At 46.8% G+C, this 22,915-nt stretch overlaps 2 protein-coding genes across 2 annotated transcripts in view; one reads left to right on the top strand and one right to left on the bottom strand.

The window, feature by feature from the left end:
- Positions 1–1,860: 1,860 nt before the first annotated feature.
- Positions 1,861–12,942, bottom strand: Mrpl16 (mitochondrial ribosomal protein L16). Its single transcript, XM_077690225.1, has 6 exons — positions 12,873–12,942; positions 12,493–12,558; positions 11,826–11,983; positions 9,355–9,486; positions 6,388–6,519; positions 1,861–2,133 (listed from the first exon to the last, which is right to left on the bottom strand). Exons 1-6 carry the CDS (start codon positions 12,931–12,933, stop codon positions 1,939–1,941), a joined length of 744 nt encoding a protein of 247 aa, XP_077546351.1. The 5' UTR covers positions 12,934–12,942; the 3' UTR covers positions 1,861–1,938.
- A 6,205-nt stretch (positions 12,943–19,147) lies between these two features.
- Positions 19,148–22,915, top strand: part of LOC144158999 (uncharacterized) — a 26,076-nt gene continuing 22,308 nt past the window's right edge. Inside the window, exons 1-3 of the mRNA XM_077690224.1 lie at positions 19,148–19,681; positions 21,637–21,750; positions 21,820–21,909. Coding sequence (XP_077546350.1) covers positions 19,532–19,681; positions 21,637–21,750; positions 21,820–21,909 — 354 coding nt within the window. The 5' untranslated portion in view covers positions 19,148–19,531. The remainder of the gene's footprint in view (positions 19,682–21,636; positions 21,751–21,819; positions 21,910–22,915) is intronic.

Genomic DNA, 22,915 nt, shown 5'->3' with positions numbered 1-22,915 from the left:
ACATATTCCGCCGGACGCCTCCGCTGGAGCGACCGGTCCGCCGATCACAGTCTCCCGGCTTCGGGAAAGTTCCGCGCGGCGTCGCCAACGTCACTAGAATCAGCGAATACACAAAGTGGCGCATTCAGAGTAGAGTCTGCCCTCTTCACAGTTTTTTTTGTGTAATAAAGAACTCAGGTTCAGTGAAGCTGAGCAGGCCGGTGCCGCTGCTGATATAACAGAGGCATGCATCGTTCCCATTCCGTTCGGTCAAAAAGGTTAGAAATGCCTAAAGTAGGAGGTTGGCTCCCATCCATATTGTGTGCAATCTGCCGGTGGCCGTGCGCAGTTGAACTGATAGAGTTTTCAACTTTAAAGCTGTCCATCACATTTTTTATCAGCTATTTTAATGACCAGACTATAATTATAGAAAATGCAGAAGCTGCCTTAGGGGAACGTCAGGCAGCGATCCGAATTGTTTGATGAACGGTTTTGGGTAAACCTGCCTTATCACGAAGGGTTAAATTTTAAAAGAGCCTAGCTAATTCTGCTGACCACGATTTTATAGTGGATTAGTAATTACTCCTAGTTATATTCTTGCGTTATTTGCTCGGCTTATCGTGCATCTTTACGCACTCGACCGCATGTGCTAGGCCTTTTCCAAGTACCAGTGCTAAGCTTCCGAAACAGGGTTTTTAGGTGATTCTTTCTTCCGCATAAACGCTGTGCAGAATAGCTGCAGGCGTGTAGAAAGAAGAAAGTGTCGTATATGCAGTACTGGTCAAAATTTACCCTCCCCCCCCCCTTTGTTTGGGTACTGCATACTTCGGATACAGCGGACGTTTTTTTCAGGATTAAGAAAGTCCATTGTAACGAGCGTAGACTGTATTAATTTTGGGCAGTCTTCTTAGTTCACAAGTAATTTTTGTGCAGAACACCATAACCCACCTATTTTGGCGCAGTCAATACCTGTGTGTGGAATATGTTGATAAACAGCGTCCTACAGCAGTAGCTATGACTTGTACTGGGAGAATTTTTCCTGGAAGGTAGCTGACTTTTGCATCAACTTTCTTCACTGGAAGGGGTAAGGTGTTTGATTGGCCCCACTTTTATTACCTGGAGATGGTGCAATGCATAGACTTAAGCGTAAACAAAGGCGAAAGAGTATTTTGGCAAGCCTAGCTACAATAGGGCTTAAAACCGTTGGCCCAGGCCTCGATATGGAGCACAGATAAAACAGGCTGAGTATCAGTTCCAGTGCCTCTAAACAAGAAGAATTCAGCATTTAAAAGAAAATGACTATTGGCTGAACATTACTTATTCAAAACTTCCAACAATTTTTAACCAGACTTCTTGATGACTTAAAGCACAAATTCACAGGGTCTCGCAATATGTCGATACAGAGGCCCCGTGACAAACTCAATTGCTTGTATTCACTGGTGAGGCGCACATTCAGGCAACCGTGTGAGTGCGCCGTCATTCTTTACGTCAGGCTCCGCAGGATGGCGGCACTTGTCCGTACTAAGCACATGACTGTGTTGCACGTTAACAAACTCTACCCAAACGAACGCAAAGTATTGTCTCGAGTCCAATGTGAGTGTGATTAATAATATCTCTGCTGACGCCACTGTTTAGAACTGGATTGAAACGGAGCGGACGACGCATGCCAGTGTTTTTTTTTCTTCGGTGTGCGGGCGCAGTGGCCCAAGCCACGCCATGGCCGTGGCGCATCGGCCATGTCTGTGGCTGTTTCCAGTGTTGCCAAGCGAACAAATTGACAGCTAAACTTTTCAACGAATACCACCTATACACCTCCGATGGGATTGCAAATACGTGGTGAGAAGCACACCTGTCAAAAGAAGGCAACGACTAAAGAATATAAACTTTTCGCATAAACGCACATTTACTTATTTTTACTCCTACCCTGTACAGCAAGCTAAGCATCTTTTCCACGGCGCATCAGACATATTTCGTGTAGTACTTCCTGTCGTACTTGCTGATCCACTTGGCAGAGTCGTGCATCTTGTAGTCTATGACCCTCTCGATGGTGAACGGGTTGATGTTCTTGCTCACCAACTCGTCCTCTTCCCGCTTTATCTGCTCCAGGACTTCTTTGCTGACCGGTATGGCGTCAACGGGCATCTTGTAGCATACCTGCAGAGAAGGAGAAGGGGGGGAAGAAAAATTAGCTGCGTACCGTATTTCTGCACGTATAACCTGCCCCTGCATATAATCCGAACCCCCACTTTCAGCCCGCCGAAAAAGAAAAAAAGAATCCTCGCGTATTGCCCACACATTTGATACAGGAAAGGCTGCACCAAAGCTACTGCGCAAGCAACACATCACATATTATGTAGACAGAAAAAGCGTATATTTAGCAAGTACAATACAATTACTGCTAGGTGAAAGTCACAATTCACTAATAAAATTCAGTTAGAGTGCGCTCGTCCTTGTTTTCTTCTTCCTTGTCCTTGTATGTTTTGCGCAACCGCTACCACTGAAGGCTTAGTCAATGTTACTGCGCAGGAGCTTCACGGCACAATGTGCATTGCCGTGAAGCTGCACTAAAGGGAAATCCCCATGTATTATTCGCACCCCTACTTTGCCACGGAAATTTTTGCATTTTTGGTGAGGGTTGTACGCGCGAAAACATGGTATCTGTTTGCTTCACTGCAAATGCCATCAAATGACGATCGCTCTTTCCTTCCCCTGTCGCTCCTCCTTCATTGCTTATTAATAAACTGAATTTCCTCTTTTCGCAGCGCTTGTGCTCCACCGGTTTTGTCATAATTGCAAAAGCTTGTGATACCTTTTGTTTTAGTGCTTGTTTTATTTTGTCTCTCCTCGACACCTCTTTTAACACGTACAGCCGAGCCCACTTATAACAATACCGTTATAACAATATATTGGATGTAATGTTGAACTCTGGCACTGTCCACATTTGTATGCTTTCTATAGTAAAATAAACCATTTACTACAATGCTCCAGTGCCACGATATTGGATATAACGATTGAATCCGGCCGGAGTGTGCACAGAGAATATTAGCTGCCGCCATCCGCCGGCATCCACCGCGAGCCATGATGTGCCTCACCCCTTCCACCCCTCGGAAAATGAGTCGACTGTGCCGCTTATGAGGAAGTGAGAGGAGGAAAGCAGTTTTCCTTCCGAACCCCCCTCCCGGAGACACCACTTTGGCATTGTCCCTGCGCCTGCTCAGCCGCTCGCTCGCGCGTTCAGTTGCTGTGTCACATGCTTTGAATTTGTCTGGGTGCTTCTTGAACTACCTTTGGTTTTTCACGGAAAGCACCTCAGGGCTGATGTTTTGGAAACGTTTGAGTGCCTCACTGAGGAGGCAATCGTTGCGCAAACACGTGCTTTGGACAGTGGTGACAGTGACGACTTTGACGATGCAGTTGCGCAGCCTACTCGGGTAGCGTCTTCGCAGGAGACCCAGTGCATGATACAGTCCCTCAGGGACTTCGTTTCCGCCAAGGGCTTTTCGCTCAGCCAGGTGAAGCACCTATAGGTGCTCTTGAAAAAAGATGTGTGCCAGCTTTCCGAGCAGAAAACAAAGCTGACCGACTATGGCTTCTTTTCTGCAAATAAGTAGTACAGTCGAATCCCGCTACAACGAACGCCGCTTCAACGAAATTTCCGCTTCAACGAAATATTTCCAATTCCCCGTCAGCTAGCCATAGAAGTCAATGCAACAAAGTCCTCGCATAACGAACCATTTGTCTGGCTTGCTATCGCTTCAATGAAATTTTAGATGGTTTGGGGTGGGTTCGAACAATTATTTTACAATAAAATAAGCATAGCGCCAGCTATCTGTAACTTTTTATACATTCAGGACGCTTAGTTTCACCGAAAACATGCGCGTTGCGACCACACCGCCACCCAAAACAAAACAAAAAATAACTCATAGGCGCACGCCATTGCTTGATGGTGATAACGATGTGGCTGGCCGTCTTTACACGAGGCGCAGGCCCGCTTCGCCAAGGCGGAGCCCCAGAGCTACAGCCAATCCGTATCCAGTTGAAATTGCATGAATGTGCTCCGCTGCTGGCGCGGTGCCGTCATGTATGCGTTGTGAGCAGCTGTCCTTGCCGTTTTCCTTCTACCATTCTTCATAGCCAAGAGCAAAAATCATGTTTGCGTGTTTGGTCTTGAAGTCTAGTCATCCTATCTTAGTCGCGGGCACGCGGTCATGTTAAATGCAAGCGCGCGCGTCTTGCCTGCCAAGGTCAGTAGCTGCCGTGCCCTGTCGGAGGATAAGATAATGGCACTGCTCCTGCCACAAGCGAGAGGGGGGCTTCCGACGGCCTAGCAGTTATCTGCAAGTAATCAGCTCGGTGGGCACGCCTTGTTGTACGGCGATACGTTTTGCGCCTGCATATCTTCACCCCCCTCCGTAACGCGTTCTTTGGGTGGTGAAAAAACAGATAACCATTGGTATGTTTGTTATCCAAATAAACATGAGTTCTTGCGCGTCACTCCTTTTTCTAAACATTGTATTATGCTGCCAATGTTGCGGAAACGTACGGGGCTATTTTTCTGGCCTTTCCGTGGTGTGTTGGGGCAGATTTCGCCTCAACGAATTTTCGCTTCAACGAAATTTTTCGCACGTCCCGTCAATTTCGTTGTAGCGGGATTCGAATGTAGTGCGACTTCGCTTGCGTGCAAATAAAATTGTGTAAGCTCCATTTGGTCTTTTTTTTTTTCGCAACCCGCTCATAACAATTATCTGTCATAACGATGGGATTTCCTTGTCACTCGGATACTGTTATGAGTGGACTCGACTGTAGTTTTTTTCATTTTCTGACGTAAAAACCGATCAGACATCTATGCTTAATTAAAAGCATGCTGGTACACTTGGTTATGTGCTTATACTTTGGCTCACATATGCCTTAGGTTCTTTTGCACTGAATAACGTGGACATGTATAAGCCAGGGCAGCATTTGTATTAGTTTGGAACAGTCTTGTCTATATATGCTTCGCAATCAAACATTCTTTCAACTGTTTTTTGGCCAGACGGTTGAATCGAGTGGCAAAGAGACCAAAATTTTTGCGTTTAGGTTGCACAGGAAACACTTACATTTTAAGAAAAACAACGGCCATATCACGCAAGCACATCACAACCTGCCCAACACTGCGACAACAAGGAGTGAGCGAATATTTAAAACTTTGCACCTGACTTGAGAATAATCTTTGCCACCCAATCCGGTTTACAGCACTCTTTTATAGCGTGGAGTAGGTTAAAATAAAAAACACTCACGTGTTCGAGATTTCGGCACACATTAAAGATCCCCAGGCGGTCAAAATTAATCAGGAGCCCTCCACTACTGCGCGCCTCATCGCTTGCGTAGCGTCGGCGCTGAAACCCCACAATCAATCAATCAATTATAGTCTGCAGTATTAAAAAATTAGAATCGAGAATAAAATGTTCGTTTTGCAGCAAGGCATACACGCACTTCTGGTTTTGCCTGATGATGAAGCCATGCAAAAGAAGGCCTAGCACGTGCGACACTCTCGTAAAACAGGTGTGCGACAACATATGTGTGAATAAATTTCGCACAGCAGAAGTTTCAAACCAACTTGTCGGGATGACAAGTAGCTGCAAAGCTTCAATCCAGGAACGTATACTCAACGGCAAAATTAAAACAAAAAATTAGAGTTGGCTGGGATGGTTCCACAAAAAATTACACCATCTTCCCATGTGGGAACCCTGAGGGGATGCAAAGCCGTGGAGTAGTAGCGTGTTAATTGGTTGTTAGAGTAAAGACATGTGTAGTAGCGTATTAAATGTCTTTTTTATTTGTCGAGTAGTGGGGAACGTTATGCGGCTTCTCGTTCTCGAAGCAAGGAATCCACTGTTCGACACTGGCGTTTTGAAGCATTGTCACGTTGCCGAACGCCATCTGGATCAGCTACTCGCCGCTGGCGTTTCAAAGCGGCTTCTCGTTCTCGAAGCGAGGAATCCGCTGCTCGACGCTGCCGTTTACGTTCGGCGTCGCGAGCTCTCCTCTGTGCAGCCTTGTCTTTAGAGGAGCTCGCGGTTCTGACAGTGTGCCAGCCAGTTCACTGACGGAATCGTTGGCGTCCATTTCCAGTCACCGGATGGCGCAGTACCGAAGAAGCAACTGAGCGGAGCACGGACAAGTTTTATTTGCAGAGCAGAGGGAGTGGAGAGGAGGAGCAGCGCGCATGCGCGTGATTGCACAGCTGGTGTGGAGAGGGGAGAAGAGGAGCAGTGCGCGCTAGCGCACAGGTGGTGTGGAGAGGAGGAGGGGAGAGTGGTGTTATCACAGGTGTTGTGGAGAGGAGGAGAGGTGCGGACGCCAACAGACGGAGGGTCGACTAAGAGATGCTTTGCATCTAAAAAGAAAAACCCGAGATAAAACACCCACCTCCTGAAGTAGAGGCCTAATCTCCTCGAACTCCAAGTAGCCACCAACTTCAAAGATGACTCTCCCAGCCTTCACAGGTGTGACGTAGTGATCTATGGCACCCTTGCCCTGGCCCATTCTTTTTCCCTGGCCCTGAAACACAGGTTCGGTAAGGAGAATAAAATGCATGAAGTGGGGCTCAGATAAGATCCCTTCTAACTACCTGCAAGTTTTTCTAGGGAATAATTTTACCACCTAGATTCTCTCACTCACATTAGTCGTTGAGAACCAGTCCTTCGAAGCAAGAATCAACTAGCCCCCTAATGCCAGGAAGGGTGCCTCCCAAAGCAGCTCTTAACCCTTCCAGCCCCAATTTTTTTATTTCAAGCCAAACAATGTTTTCTGTGTGTTTTCCGAAATTTTTGGTTCCCATGAGCACATACACAAAAAATAAAGCTGGAAGTGCAAATATTAACAGATTTGTTAGAGTCAATTAATTAGGGCATCTCACAATTAACAATTTTATGTTGAGCAGTGACATCACTTTTTTATATTTACCTAAACCTTAGGACTACATGAACCTACAAACAAAAAATGAGCGTCGCAGTGCATGTATTTGTAGATTTACAAGCTTGGGAAGAGAACTCAGACCGCCATTTTTTTTGGCCTCAATGTCGTAATTTCGACTTCACTGGAGCTGCTGCTTCTTTGGAGCATCCATTTCCGCTAAAATGAAGCAGCAGCGATATCTATCGCAATAGGCATCATTGACGAACAATTCCTCAGAAAACTAGCAGTTTTGGTTTCGTTCTCTATGCGCTAGAGGAACTTTGAGGCGATGGCGTCAACTGACACCCCCAGGGTCGACAGGGTTAATATTCCTTTGTGAACACAAAACGTTTATACTAATGGTAACAACAGGGTCAACACATCTAAAGCTGCAAACCCCACTTGCACACAGCCGAGGCAAAACTTTGTGCAGAACATGTGGGTGAAAACTTAGGGGCATTCCTACATTCCCTGTCGGTGAGTGCCTGCATTCAGAAACCACGGTTTTCTGCACGCACATCATGTCGCGCATGCCGGCATGCCTGACTAACTCATTTCTGTCGAACGCGCTGTCAATAACAGGGATGGAAATAAGGCGCTCCCTAACTATCACCCCAACTACTGCACATGATTAATGGCTTGAAACATAAAAGGTCGCTAAACGAAAACGTCCGTCATTGTCAACACCCTGCTCTCACTTCAGCAAGGAGCCAAGCAGTATGTCGTTCTTGTCAATCTAAACAAGTATGAGGGAGGGCCCAATAAAATTACACTTTCTATTCCTAGCTTAAGTGTGCAATAGGGAGCGCCCAATAAGGTGATGTTGCAGTGGTACCTTTGCAATTTGAAGGTTTCCAAAAAACCTACAGTTCAATGCAGCAATTCTTTCGCCTGCATTTCCCAATTTTCCAATCGTCCTTCTAAATCACTCCTGTAAATGAGCAGCCACTCACTCGAAGTGTGAACGACACACTCGAACCAACCCCCAATACCAACACTGTTACTAAGATGTAATAAGGACATGAGAGCCACAAACGGCAACCTCTTGTTCCGCAAATTAGACAAGCATCCCAGTGAGATGCAAGCCAAAACTGCTATCACAGATGTCGATTCATTAATTCGCTAACGCCGTCCTGGTTCTTTCTACGAGCAAAGAGCTAAACAGGCCCTTCCAAATACCCGCTCACAGTGATGCCAGACAGCTTGAGTATTTGCACTTCGTTCTTTATGTGAATTCTAGGCGCGACACCCTCAGCCAGCCCTAAAATGCAACCTCTGAAAGCAAATCAAGATATAGTTTTTTAGGTGTGGAGTACCTTAGGACCGCACAATGTCCGTCTGCGTCCGTGCGCATAGCATTTACAATCGCCAAAAATCACACAGGCACCGGCAGGATTCGAGCCTGTGTCTGGGTAGACCAGACAGAGTTAGTGTCGGTCGTCTTACCCATTGGACTACGACCGTGAGTTAGTACCCGAGAGTGAAACGGCTTACTCCCTCGCCTGTAATGGTGCGGAGTACCTTAGGACCTCCTCGTGTCTGTCCGAGTCCATCCGTGCGCACACCACCATCAAGTGAAACTCAAGCGAAATTTGATTTGAGCCGTGAGTTGCAGTTTCATTTAGGGAATAATCAAGGTGCAGCTCCCGGCTCAAATCGAATGATGGTCGGGGCGCAAATCGCATGTCACTCGGGGCGCAACTTGGATGTCATTTCGAGTCCCCGTACTCCGCAACCTCGCCATCATCCACGGAGTGGAGATGCCGCCATTTTTCACCTAGTTTGACAAAGTACACAGAGGCCATTCTGAATTTCCTAAACTCGGCATCATTAAGCACGATTACAGATGTATGAAGCCATCCACCGTGCATGTTAGAATGCTACTACTACCAATCCAGTTCGGCTGCCCTTGCAAACCATCCATTCTTATTTCGCGTGCACGTGCAAGCCAAGGTGCATCTCTTGACATTCCTTCTTACATTTTTTGCTTTGTTGGGAACCGCCTCTACTTTCCTTTACTTCGGCAAATGTGTGGACGTTCAAGTTTGTTTGTTTGTTTGTTTGTTTGTAGGCACACTCAAAGTCAATGCAAAGCCAATGAGCGGGCTTAAATTCTCGAACAAGTAATGATTACAATGCATACCAAACATTCATACCAGAAAGGAAGAATTGGGCAAGAACACAGCACAAAACAAAGCCTACAAAATCTGTACGCGACAGGCCAGTGACTCCAAGAAGAAGCCAATAATGTTTCTACACAATAGGTCAAACAGGCACAACAGGCAAGTTTATTATTCATACATGGCGACTGGAGCGGGTTTCATTACTAATAACTGATCATAACCGATGCAATGACTGACCATACAAGAAGCCCTTTGCACAATGCGGTGTTATTTCAGCGAGAAAATATAAGAGGGGAGGGGGGGGGGACGTACTAACCTTCTTGGTAATGGGCTTCCACGGCGGGTCGATCCTCCACACGGCAAACATTTTGGCCACGTCCAGCTTCTTGTTGATGGTAAGACGGATCATGTCAAGGTGGCCCGGTCGAAGAAAGCCACCGCAGAGGGCCTGAAAACCATGCAAAGAAAATGTTATTTCGCCAAGCCGGCTAGGTCAAATATCCATTCAGACGTGGCATTGCACAAACAAAACAACGGTTTTTGTTACACAGACTCTCGCAAATTTGCACTTTTCATGCCAAGCGTGTCAACATCTAGCCGCTCCGTCTTGAATGACAGTGAATCGGACAGTGATTTAGGGAACGTTTAAATTCGCGGAGTACACATAAAACCACCCGCGCGAGCCTGAAAAGAGATGGCCAGGTACACAGAATTGGAATGGGCTTCCCACAAATTAAAACGCCCAGGCCCACATGCCGACAAACATAAGCTCCATGGCTCACTTGACAAGCTGCGTGATGCTACATTGTTGTTAACAACCTGCCCACATCAGCACGCCTAACTTGCCGTGACATTCTACGGTGGCTGGCTGGAAAAAAGCGACAGTAGATGTCGGGGCCTTTCAGTCCCACCTGCCAAATGTAGGGACAGAAAAGTCCTTCCAAGGCCTTAACACCTATTGTCACTCCAGAGCCACTCGCGACACACCAGTTGTAAAACTCCCCTCAGGCCCCACGTATTAAAAGCCGGTCTGCGGTGGGCCGCCCCTGCACTGGGAGCAACACTGGGGCAACACTGGGGCAAGTTTACGAGGAAAACCTAACAACATAAGTAAACACTGCCTAATTTATTGTTTCCTAATCTGAAAAGCAAGCTTTATTTTGATGTAGGTTGTGTGACTGTGTTATGTAATGTTTACTAAAGGTCTGTTTTAGTACCCTGGGTGCCGTGCCGCATGGATGGGTGGAATTGGGCTTTTCCTGTTGTAGCGGGCGGCAGGGATTTATACACACCCCCGAACACCCCCCCCAGAAGGATTTCGACACCCCCAGAAAAGATTCCACAACCGCGAGCACCCTGACCAGGGATTTATACCCCCCCCCCCCCCCCCCCCAAGCATCCCCTCCAACACACCCCCTTGGAGGACTTCGACAACCCCCCAAAATCAAACTTCTGCATAAACCCCTGGCGAGGGGCCTCTGCTGTGGCTTCCACATCAAAATAAAAACCGAATGTATATATTTAAAAAGATGCTAAAAAGTAACAAATGAAAAACAGAAGAGAACTGGCCTTTCCGTTGCTCGAAAACACTGATTGTCATTCGACCGGTCACTCTAAGTGGCAATACATTTGGCCCTCAACGTTGCTTGCACTGCCAGCATTTCGAGGAGTTTTGCAATTGGTGTATAGTGAAGAAATCTGTTGTCGCTTTTCTTTTGACAGCCACCGTAAAATGGCACGATTTGCTAAACGCGCTGATGTAGGCAGATTGTGCAGAACAATGCAGCGTCCACTGTGCCGCATGAAGCTCATGAAGCGAGCTATTGTTTTGCACAAACTTGCGCGTAATGTGTTATGAGTAACGGATTACTTGTAAGCAATTACAGTTTATACTAATTTTGTAACGCTTTAACTACTACTTTTAAGGAGTAACGATCCTTGTAATCCAATTTCTTTCTTCTTGTAATCAATTGAAAAATTACCCATTACAATATTTGTAAACCTTTTTTGGGGACAGAGAGTGATCAGATGTGCAGGAGTCACTCAGCTCATGGCAAAAAACAGTCACTGCTTTTTATTTATTTTTTTTAAATCCATTTTTTCAACTCAATTTACTCGCAGCCTCACTATTTACGCCACACTATATGTGTATATACATGCTACGTAATAACGAAAGTGGTATGTAAAGTGACGTGATAAGTAATCGATTGAGTAATTTTTTCATTACATCTTAGACACTTAAATTGTAATTGGTTACTTTCTAGAGTGAAGTAATTGTAATTGCAACTGTAATTTCTTTCCAGTAACGAGTACAAATGTGGCTGCGTATTCGACAAATCTGGCCGCCTAGACGCACCCAACAGTTGCCTCTTCCTCTTCTTCGCGTAATCCTAGAAGAATGAAACAACTAATAAACATGTCAGTAAACTGAACTTACGTAAAAGATACCAAACTATCCTTATTTCTGACAAGAATGAATAAAATTGTCCTAAGAGAATGTATTGCAGCAAAAGAAGTTGCCGGTCCTATGCAAAGGCAATTAGAATCACTTGGGCTCGAACACAGGCCGTCACCGTGATAACCCACAACTTCAGGTCACTGAGGCCAAACGGGGAAGCCTGTTCAGCAGCTTCTCGAGAGAATAGAAAGGGTATTCTTAGTGAACCACTAGATGACGTTCGTGGGGGTGTGTCTAAGCAGAAAGTTTGTCAGTCACACAACAGTCTGGTTTTGCAACAACGCAGTCCTAAAACAATGCAATGCCTGCCCTACGGTGGGTGCTCGTACCATTATGCCATACTGGTTGTAGAGCAATGTGTTGTGCACAAGTTCGGGGCCTCGAATGGTGGCCAGGTCCTTCATCATCTTCGGAGGCCGCACGCCAAACGGGTACGTCGGCACCTTCTCGAGGTGGCGGAGCTTCCGCTCTTCCGGGAATTCCACATCTGGGAGAACAAACACACCGCGGTGGGAGAGGGGGAACGACTCCACTGTTTAGATGCCCCGACTGTAGTGGCAAGTCCTTCCCACCCAAAGTAGCAGAACACAAAAAATGACTGCATTCGTCAGGAAAGTTTAAGCTCTAACAGCTGATCAACTTTCAGCACGTGAAGGGACACAACGCCAAACTGGCGCCAATGTACAGCGACAATTGAACCGGCTAATCTGTCGCTCACTGTGATTGCAGTGCACGTTTAGCACGGTGACTTTGCGAAGGCTACAAGGAAAACTGCACAAATTGACGAGCAACCCCTGTTCTCGGATATCCCCCTTGGCCAAAATTGTATGCTTCTCCAACGCATCGAGTAGAATTAGTGACTCCAAATGCAGTCGATCTCTCTACTTATAAACGACGTCAAAGGACGGCTATATTGAAATCACAAGCCCTAGCACGTTAGCTTCGGAACACGGTAACAACGTGTGTTCTCGAAACTCGTAAGGTAAATAAGCTTACCTCTGTAATCCGGCGGCGCTTTCCACAACTTCAGGCCCATACAACATGCTGCTGGAGCTACTCGAGCTTCAAAAAAGAACAATAAAAAAATAAGCAATACAGGAAGATTAGTGTGGACGCCACATTCAACTGGGTGCACACAATCCCATTTTCGGCCCTCTGCATATCGCTTAGCAGCCGATTTCAGCCTTAGCTACGCAGATTTTAAAGCGCTAAAGCTCAGTGGAAACCAGTTACAGCGAGAGCATGCCGACCCAACAAAGTCTTGGTACAGACAAAATACATCGTTAATAGTATTGACTGCCATCTGTAAGCAAGCTCCTTTTTCGGATTGTTAGTCTATAGCAGTAACACGCACAAATACTAGGCCAAACACTTACGTTTGCAGCTTAAAAGCTGAAAGGATTGCGATGCAAGAGCACGCGCCATGGACGCCGCCATGTTTTTTTTTTTTTTTCCGCACAAAAAAGACGAAAGTCACGAAACCAAAACCTTCAAAACAAAAGTCAACTTCGCATTTGTTTCCACCTTTTGTATTAATAAATATGTTTCAAAGTATTTTTTAAACGATGAAATTAGGAATAAATGATAGTATTAACGTTTTTGCAGTTGTTTTATTTTAGTTTTTTTTTTACATTTAGTGCCCGCCAAATACAAAAGGGAAACTTGGGACACAGCAATGAGGACATTTTATATCTTTTTGCACAGCCCGATGTACTGCACTTCTGGCGTCCGTCGACCGTTATTGCTTTACAGTACGACCACGCATGGAGTTATTATTTGCTTGAAAGCGCTTTCTTCCAGGGCATGGCAAGCCTGGACCACTGCGACATGTTGCGATCCGTAATGGTACGTAATGGTTGCGGCGCGAGTTTTCTAGTTAGAGTATTCGAAGCATTTTGGGTTGATAACACGTGAAAGTCCATTTGATTTGAGTACAATTAGTATTTTGCTTATATATTTTTCTATTTTTTATCGCGGTCAGGAAGCAGGCCATGGAAAGAGTTGAACACTCACTGATATAGGCTAAGGCCTTCTCGCAAAGAACAGTAGCCAGAGGGGAGGGGTCCAGATGGCCTGAGCACCCCCTCCTTAATTTCTGAATTTGTTCCCCCAATTTATACCCCCAAGAAGGGTTAATGACCCCTCAGGTCGTAGAAGTCTAGTTGATGTTTTTTTTTTCTATTTCTTTTATTTTTGGTATTCCGAAATTTTGTCTGTACAATTATTCACGCCATTACAACGATTAAATGGGTTACTTACGCCAATTATGCATTTTTGTGGAAATGCAAGGCGCAACTGTTGGCTCATTTTCAGTGTTTTTTAATTCGTATTCGCAGCGTCCTTTTCCGATTTCAGCCCTCGTTTTTGGGAGGAGATGTATAAGATGCATATTTTTAGTTTCATCTGTACATTTTTGTAAAATTTCAATTTTTCGTATTTTTTTATTTTTTGGGTTCCCAATATTTTGTCTGTACAATTATCTTTATTTACGCTATAACGATTAAGTGTGCTCCTGCTGCCAATTGCGCATTTTTATGCAAATTCAGGGAGTTACACGGCCCTGGGTAGGAAGGGGGAAGGGGGGGGAGAGGGGTTGTGCAGTGAGTGCCTTGTCTTCTGCCTTCGTTCTCATTGAAGTAACGCATCGAGGAACGCCTGAATTCGCTTGCAAGTTGCGTGTACACGTTTCATGTGTGTGCAATACATTACTGCAATCATTTTTCAGTAACATGTCGTACGAAGCATTTATTAATAAGGTAACCGCGTGGACCTCCACTCTCCGGATTGTAGTAACGTCTTTGCGACTTTGTGAACTTTTGAGTATCGTGGGAGTGCCACATTTCAACACTGAAATACACAAATAACTTTCGTTGTTATATATACATGTATGTTGTCTAGCTTCTTGTGATTTAGTACAATCTAGAGAGGCACTGGAGAGCTTTGTAAAACCGTCTATTTACGGATGTAATCTGCATGATCCACGCATTTCAAAAATATAGAAGAAATATTGCTGTACGTGGACCTTTTTGCCATTAAATACGAGATTGAAGTTACAGACAGATTTCTTTCTTTTAGTACAGTAGACTCTCGATAAACGGAACTTCAAGGGACTGAAAAAATTAGTTCCGTTTAGGAGTTCCGTTTTCTGAGATAAATGTGTGAAACTGCAAGTTTATGTGCGTACACACTCTTAATATCATTTCATGGAACTGTACAATGCACTACAAGGTGAACGTAGCTGATAGTTTTTGAGAAAGCAAGAAAACTACAAGAGGTTTAGCCCAGGGGTTTATCCAGAATTTCGATGTTGGGGGGGTGTCGAAACCCTCCTGGGGGGTGTTGGGGGGTGCTTGTGGTTGTGGAAGCTTTATGGGGGGCTGTCGAAATCCTTTTGTGGGGGTGTTGGGGGGTGTTGGGGGGGGGGGTGTATAAATCCCTGGGTTTAGCCTATGGCCGCTGCACTAGCCGCATAGGCGGGTGTATCGTGAGCGGAAAGGGTGAATTTCGGTGCATAAATAATGCTACTATTCATCATCATCACTGATAGAAGCTGACCCCCCCCCCCCCCCTACTCCCCCTCAGAAAACACCTGGACCCGCACAGGTGATAAGCGCACGAAAGGCGATACCGAATCCACAAGCATGTCGGGTATTTTAGAGCCGGGGATGCTGTCAATTAGTGCTTGCAAATAAAAAAAATCGTATCATCTCCACTCCGTGGATGATGGCGAGGGTGCGGAGTACAGGGACTCGAAATGACGTCCAAGTTGCGCTCCGAGTGACGTTCGATTTGCGCCCCGACCGCCGTTGGATTTGAGCCGTGAGCTGCACCTTGATTATTCGCTAAAGGAAACTGCAACTCACGGCTCAAATCGAATTTCGCTTGATTTTCGCTTGATGGTGGTGTGCGCACGGATGGACGTGGACGGACATTGGGGGGTCCTAATAGGTACTCCGCACCGTTACAGGCGAAGGGGTAAGCCGTTTGACTTTCGGGTACTAACTCACAGTCGTAGCACGTGTCACAGCCGTGACACGTAAAAAATTGATCGAATGTTTATTTCCCGAACCCTTGTATCACGCGGGCCCAGGTCAGGATGTCTTGAGGAGAGTTAAGAAAATGCCAGTGCCGGGGGGAATTAAGACTTTCTTTTTTAAGATGCACACAGAAACTCTTCCGGTTATGACGTGGATGGCGGCCAAGGAGCTCTTCTTGCCGTGGGGTGCGGACTGTTCGCTCTGCAGGAAACCGGAGAGTATATTGAACACGTATTCCTGGACTGCTGGGACGCAGTTTTTTGGGGGGATGTCCTGCAGCGCACCTTAAAAAAAGAACTGCCTTTGACGCCCCATGGAATTCGATACCTCGCCATAGGTCCAGATCTTTTGCCCTACGACCTGTTCTTCCTCCTGGGCCTACATGCTATGTGGAGGAGTCGTATGAATGTACGTAATGCAGATGTAAATGCTCGATCTGTATGTTGTTATTTTGTAGAAAGCATATGTAAATTACGCGAGGTGTTCCACAGAGCAGGCTATGATGAAGAAATATTGTCTCTAATGGATGACTTGGCTGTCATGAAAGTACATTTCAAAGCGATGCAGTCCCCCCTTTTTCTTTTCCTTCTTTCCTTTCTTGTTTTATCAGTCATTGTGGCTGGTATTGTTGTATATGTGTGGTTTTGTCCTTTTCGGCAATAAAGAAAAAAAAAACAGTCGTAGCCCAGTGGGTAAGACGACTGACACTAGCTCTGTCTGGTCTACCAAACACAAGCTCGAATCCTGCTGGTGCCCGTGTGATTTTTTTACCTAAAACTTTGTGGTGCTAAAGGACTACCTACAGTTAAACCTCCATGTAACGAATTCCTGGATTTAGCGAAATTTTTGCGTTCCCCGTTCCCAGCCCCGTTGAAACCCATGCGTTCGCAACCTCTATGTTACGAAGGGGCTGCGACGGTTAATTTTGCTATAACAAATTTGCTACTCTAATGAGACCTTGTTTCTTGCATTTTGTCTGAAAAATCGGCCGTAGAAGTGCACTGATTAAGCGAACTTCGCCCGCACCGCAAACTACGGTGCGTTTCCATTGTCACTGCGGTGTCGGTCAATTAGGTGAGTAGGTTAGGTTAGGTGATGAGTTCTGCTGCCAGAAAACGAAAAGTTTTGTCTTCTCTAAACAAGCTCATAATTTTAAAGGCCGTCTCCTCCGACGAGAGAGAAGAACGTCGCCGCCCGGTATAGTATTGCTAGCACCCTATCCAGAATTTTGTAGCGTAAGCTACACTGGCCGAAGTTGAGCAGTTTCGCGTGGACCTTGAAGGGCAGTGCTGCACAAGCGCGAGGAGCATTTGGATTAGATAGGATTAAATTGGATTAGATGGGAAATCCAATCCAGTTGGAGTACAGGTGTGTAGAGAATTGGGTCTGCACATTCGCCGGTCTGCGCATTCCAGAGGAGTGACGTCATAGCCGCGGTAGACGCACTGGCGCCGGCACGTGCCCAGCTGTGCGCCTCCGTTGGCAGTAGCAAAGTCTGACGCTGCGCCGGATCCGCTTGATAGCCGTTGCGTGTGGCTCCTGGAGAGCCGTGCTGCGCATGCACGAGGAGCAGTGACTGGACTGGACTGGATTGCATTGGATAGTAAATTGTTTTAGCAACAGTAAGCATGATAATCAGCTAATCCTAGACAACCAGGAAACCTACGAATAACCAGCTGAACCTTAGCTCAAGCTACGTATATCCTGGCATAGCCGAGCTGAGCCACTGCTTATTTTTTAGCGTGGCAAAGAGCATCAAGTCCGCGAAAAGGCGCCCTTTCAGCATACGTTCGGTCCTTGAAACGGGTTAAGGCACTGAAGCAAAAGTGATACTTACGTTACACGTCTTTGAATACGGGGTTAATAAGTGACCTGTCATAATCGAAATGGAGAGGGGGGAAATGCTAGGTCAGGGATCGAGTGTGAGGGAAACTGGCGAGGAGGCAAGGCGCCCTCTATCAGGCGTTGGGGGGTGCATTTTTCCAGAAAAATTCCTGGTTACGGATATCCCGGGAACCGACCCCGAGACCCGTACGCAGTGAAACCGGCAATTTAACCACCGGGCCACCCCGAAGGTACAGCGGTACGGGGTTAGCAGCGGCGGGAACAATAACATGTGCAGCCAATTAGAACGAAAATGGTTGCGGTTTAGCTCAGCTAACCTTAGATAGGCAAAGCAAAGGGTTGACTTCGTCTGGTTAAGTTTTGGTTTCGCTTGGTTAGCCTTTGGTGTAGCTGTATTGCCGACCACGCCTCAAAGCCGTTCGGTCCCGTGAAACGCTCACAGGAGGAGGCCCGGCCTCGCTTTCATTCTCGGCGAACTCGGCGTTTCTCTTTCACGGCGAACGCGGCGCAAGATGAGTCACATAGCCCGCGACAACCCAGCGGCGCATGCGTGGGAGGCTGCGCCGCGGGTTTGGTCGGCTGCCGATCAGCTGAGCGGCCGCTCCCGCCGCCCCCGCCGCCGCCGCGACGGGAGAGGCCGCGCCTATCTCAGAATTACAAACGTGTGGTGGCAGTACAGCGAGCTGCAGAGAATTGTGGGTAATATAGGACTGTATATTACCCACAATTCTAGGAGTAACAAGGGCCTTCTGCTGGCCGCGAAAATTAGCGAAAAGGAAACAAAATATTTTGTTCAGACGCCTGGCTGATTCTCTGCCCTTGAAGCTCCCTTTATCTCATTAAAAAGAAGCACAGCGAACCCCGCGATAGGCACTGCCTGTCGCCCGCTCGTAGCAATTCGGCAATCGAACACACTGCATCACTTCTGAGTGGACGATTCCACCGGAATGGATCAGTGGTCACGTCACAAAGTCAGTAAGTTTGGCGACCTGTGAGCAGGGGTTTATGCAGAATTTGCAGGGTGCTTGTGGTTGCGGAATCTCTTTGGGGGGGTGTCGAAGTTCTACTGGGGGGGAGGGGGGGGGTGTTAGGGGGGGTTTATAAATCCCTGCCTGTGAGAGCAGGAAAACTTGATAGTTAGAATGAGTGAGGCCTCACTACAGCGAGAGCGGGGCTTTGTTGCACTATTTTGCTACTTGGTGCAGGTTGTGTTCCAGATATGTGCCATGGAGCCTCGTCAGCTTCAGAACACCGTGGCCTTATGTCCTCAAAAAAGTCAACGATGTACCGGCAGCTGGGGCCATATATCGCCCGGGTGGCGGCATGCACGCAGAAGACCGCCTCGGAGGCCGCACCCACACGGACGAAGGAGTGCTGGCATAGTACGCGGAAGGCTATCTTTGTGGATGGCTTGTGTATCCGTGGCGGATAGCCCGGAAGGAGTCGAAGCGGTCGAACTACTGCGACTAGAGCCACTAGATACGCAGAGGTCCCCTAGCTGCCAAGCTTTGCTCGGACACCTGCGCAGTTCAAAAACCGCGCCACACCGTCTAGCAAAAACAGCCGAGAACAACAGGAGCAAAAAAAGTCAATTATGAAGAGATTTAATCTTTTTATTTTAAGGTAAAACTAGTCTAATGCTGTACAGATTTTAATGAGTTTACATTCAGCTTTTAAAAAGTAAAATCAGCTCTATGGTAACATAACCATCATCATCATTAGAGCCGTAAAGCTTGTTTTCCTACAGAATAGCGCTAGCGTAGTTTTTCTTTCGGTGTTCCTGTTGTTCCGTTCCGTTGTTTCCTTCAGTGGCTGCGGAACCACGCGGGACTACCAGCTAGGTTTTATTACTGAGGCAGCACAAAAGAAACAAAAAAGAACGACGCTCCCGAATTGGCTTCTGCAGTTTCGCTACTTGTTGCCGTTTCACCGCTCGATCTTCTGTTGCAAGCGCGCGCTACTACAGGGGAGTGCACCGTTCCAGCCCGTGCTTCATACAAACTCGCATGTGGTCGACGCGCGCTTGAGCGGTTAGTTAGTGCCAAATCCTCCCTGTTTTGTGTTAGTGCGCGGTAACGGCGTGGGCGCACGTGTTTCCTACTGGTTAAGCGGGCGCAGCAACGCTGCGCGTCGTCAATCGATGAGCCTCGAGCATGCCGTCTGAGCCGCGTCCGGTCAACGCAACGGTAGTCCCTTCCTCCGCTTACGACGAGTACGTGCGGAACTTGCGAAACTGGGAGGCCACGATCAAGATGAAAGACGCCCAGCTGCGCTCGCTCAAGTCCAAGCTCCAACCGGCCACGGTAACGGTGTCTTCTTCCTAGTCGAACGGCTCGCTGTCAGCCCGTACTGTGGCACTAATCCTGGACGCTCCACCCACTAGCGGAGCGCGCGCGCTGTTGTTTACTAGTGCGACGGCGTAAACAACGCCGTCTGAGCTGTTGTTTTTCAAGTCTGTTGACAGGCTTGCTGACTGCGCGGTGTCTCGGAATGTTCCCTGTTTACATCCTTTTCTGTGTTTGCGCAAATAACGATGTAAATTCGTTGCGAGCCGAGCAAAATAGCTAGAAGGTAGACAAATTATCTGACTTGTTGAAAAAAAATTGATGCCGAGGAAGGGGGTGAACATTTTAAGCATAATTGCGTTAAGTGCTTCGTTCGTTAAGTTGGCGGCCCGAGCTGTTGCTTTTCCCGTCTCGTCACAACACACAGACCTGCTGATTGTGCTGTTTCCCGGAAAGTTTCTTGTTGACGTCCTTTTTTTTGTCTTTGCTGACAATTTAGCATTAATAACGACGTAAATTGTCTACTTAAGGCATATTTAGTTGCAAACCTAGCAAGAAAGGAAGGAAATGGTCTGGATTACTGAAAATTATTGATGCGAAGTACAGTGAAACAAGTTTTCTGCCTAATTACGTTATGTGCTTCAGTTGTAAGTTGTCAGTGCATTCATGTAGTTGTGCTTGCATTATGTTGTAGTAGACATAGGTGCAGTGGTAAAAAGAATATGGCTTGTCCCAAATTAACGAAGGACAATTTGAGGGAAAACGTGGCAATATGACTTCACACTTTTTCTGCTGAACCTGCATCCAGTTAGCTCGGTACGATTCAGAACACTCCGTGATGTGGAAATTGTATAGGGAATAGCAAGCTGATAGGAGAGCAATGCTGCTGCTGAGAGCATGAACATTTTAACTCATGTCAGTTATTGCGCTGTCGTGCCCGCTGGTTGAGTGGCAGGAGGTCCGACGTGACGTTTTCGCGTTTCTAAATGTACCACTGCCTGCGAGTTTTAGAAATAGTTAAGCATAAAGTGTAATGTCTTCTTTTTTTCTTTTTATCGTTTATTTATTTGTGTTGGAACACCGAAGGCCAATGCACTGGGCTAAGCCAAATCAAATGAGAAAAACATCAGGCAGCCTACTTTTGACAATTATTGTCGGTCTTCTCATACCTGATTCTATTCCCGAAATGAACGCTTTAGTTGTCCAAAAGTTAAACTCTTTTGAAACAGACACTGTAAATGGGATGACATACATTGTACAGACATGCCCGGCATGCACGGTGCACAACAAAAACAGTTTAAAGTTCCGATGCCGAATAACTGCCGCAGGATAAAAGTGACACATTCCAAGCACCTATTAATACCCCTGTCACATGGGCGCTTTCAATTGCGATTGAGTCGATCCGGATCGAGCCCAATCCAGATCGCGCGCTGCTACACGGCAGTTTCAATCGCGATAGAGCCTGATCCCGCTCGAACACAATCCTGGTTTTTTAAGCGCGATGGAGGTTTCCGAGTGCGATCGGGCAAAAGTGGGGACACTCTCGTCCCCGCTGAGTAATGGCACAGAAGGTGACAACTTCAACTAATGCCACAAATTGTATCAAATAACTGTACCCAAATAAGCGTGCAGTAACATTTATATAGTTCCGTGTAACTACGACCGCGCAAAGTTACCAAACGCTGGCTGTGAAGTACATTTTTAGCGCCATCTGGCGTACGTGAATGCAACTGGTGCAACTTCTCGGTCGGGATCAAAACGCGCCGTGTAGCAGTGGTGGTGCGTCGAGCACATTGGAAAAGTCAATCACGCTTCGCTTCAATCTGGATCGAAAGTGCCCGTGTGACAGGGGTATTACAGGAAATGAAAAACTTAGACTAGCTTAGCTAGAATACTTTCAGGTCTTCACGAGTGTTTGGAGTGGCACGGACAACCGCCCACGGCTTCGTTACGTTTTTTCTTCCCTTGCACAGGAGCCGACACCTGTAAAGAGGCCGACATCGTCCAATGATAACGACGAACCCTCTTCCGGCGATGCACCGCAGAGTGATCCGGATTCCATGATTGCGCTACAGACATTGATAGACGTGCGTATTGGCAGCCACGGACCGTACCGCATCCATTAACGCGTCCTTGTATTTGACTTTCATTTCCAGGAAGAGAATTCGTCTGAGTCGACAGGCAGCGACGACGAAGAGTTTCAGGCAGAGTGGAAGCGTCAGCGGGCACTCATAGAGAAAGAAAAGGTGGGTTAAAGTGCCTGCTGCCATGATTGCGTCTATCATCGATTCGTAACTAAACGCCGTAGCCACGCAGGCAACTACTTTGTTCGTCAGCAAGCTGCCCCTCCCTCCAGGCTTCCGAGGAGATACGTCATCCATTTCGCTCGTAACATACCAAGACATGACGCAGTATTACCGGTACTACAGACTACACTTCCCTCCCCCTTACCCTGCACTCTCCACGGAAAAATAATCCGCAGACTACAAACTGATATCGTGGGAACAGGTTAAAGTGCCAGGCACAACTGGAGGAAGGAAGACAGACAGGAAAGGGGCGCACCTTTCCTGTCTGTTTTCCTTCCTCCAGTTGTGCCTGGCACTTAACCTGTCCAAAATGATGAAGTACCAACTAGCTCGCATCAACGCATTGATCAGTACGAACTAATACTTTTCCTCACCAAGTCCGCCTGCATCGCGTGTTTCCAAGTCAGTACTCTGCTGAATGCCAGTTGTGTTCACAACACGGAACTCTACCTCGTATTGTAATAGAGTGTGAGCGCAATCCCAAACTTCCGGGCCCTCCGACCACTCCCACTTCAGAAAGCTCAAATCTCTCTCTCTCTCTCTCTCTCTCTCTCTCTCCTCTCTCTCTCTCTCTCTCTCTCTCTCTCTCTCTCTCTCTCTCTCTCTCTCTCTCTCTCTCTCTCTCTCTCTCTCTCTCTCTCTCTCTCTCTCTCTCTCTCTCTCTCTCTCTCAATTTTTGTTGGTGCTGCCCTATTAGTTGCTGAATGGGAGAGAGGGAAAAACAATGGTGGAGGGTGCAGTTCGCTCCTCTTCTTTCATTCTCCACGTGTTATAGCAATTCCTCTCCTTATTCTGTGCTATATGCTGTATTAAGACCCTGTCACGCTTGGAAAACGAGAGGATTCAGAGTTACCCTTAGATTGCTGAAGAATGTGTTTTTAAATGTAAAGGGCACTCAGGCATCAAGGCGGCACAAGAAATGGCAGGGATTCGAAATATAAGGCGG

This window comes from Haemaphysalis longicornis, unplaced genomic scaffold (assembly GCF_048455015.1).
Source record: "Haemaphysalis longicornis isolate Haplotype H1 unplaced genomic scaffold, Haemaphysalis longicornis Haplotype H1 scaffold_10, whole genome shotgun sequence".
Taxonomy (NCBI): Eukaryota; Metazoa; Arthropoda; class Arachnida; order Ixodida; family Ixodidae; genus Haemaphysalis; species Haemaphysalis longicornis.
Note: the sequence above shows the minus strand (reverse complement) of the source record. Positions and strands in the feature narration are given on the sequence as shown.

Excerpts from the sequence above, each read along its gene's own strand:
- Mrpl16 (XM_077690225.1), bottom strand. The coding sequence starts at position 12,933 with ATGGCGGCGTCCATGGCGCGTGCTCTTGCATCGCAATCCTTTCAGCTT. Across the intron at positions 9,487-11,825 it reads ACAACCAGTATGGCATAATG|GCCCTCTGCGGTGGCTTTCT; the intron begins GTACGAGCACCC and ends CATGGTTTTCAG. Across the intron at positions 6,520-9,354 it reads GGAAGCCCATTACCAAGAAG|GGCCAGGGAAAAAGAATGGG; the intron begins GTTAGTACGTCC and ends CCTGTGTTTCAG.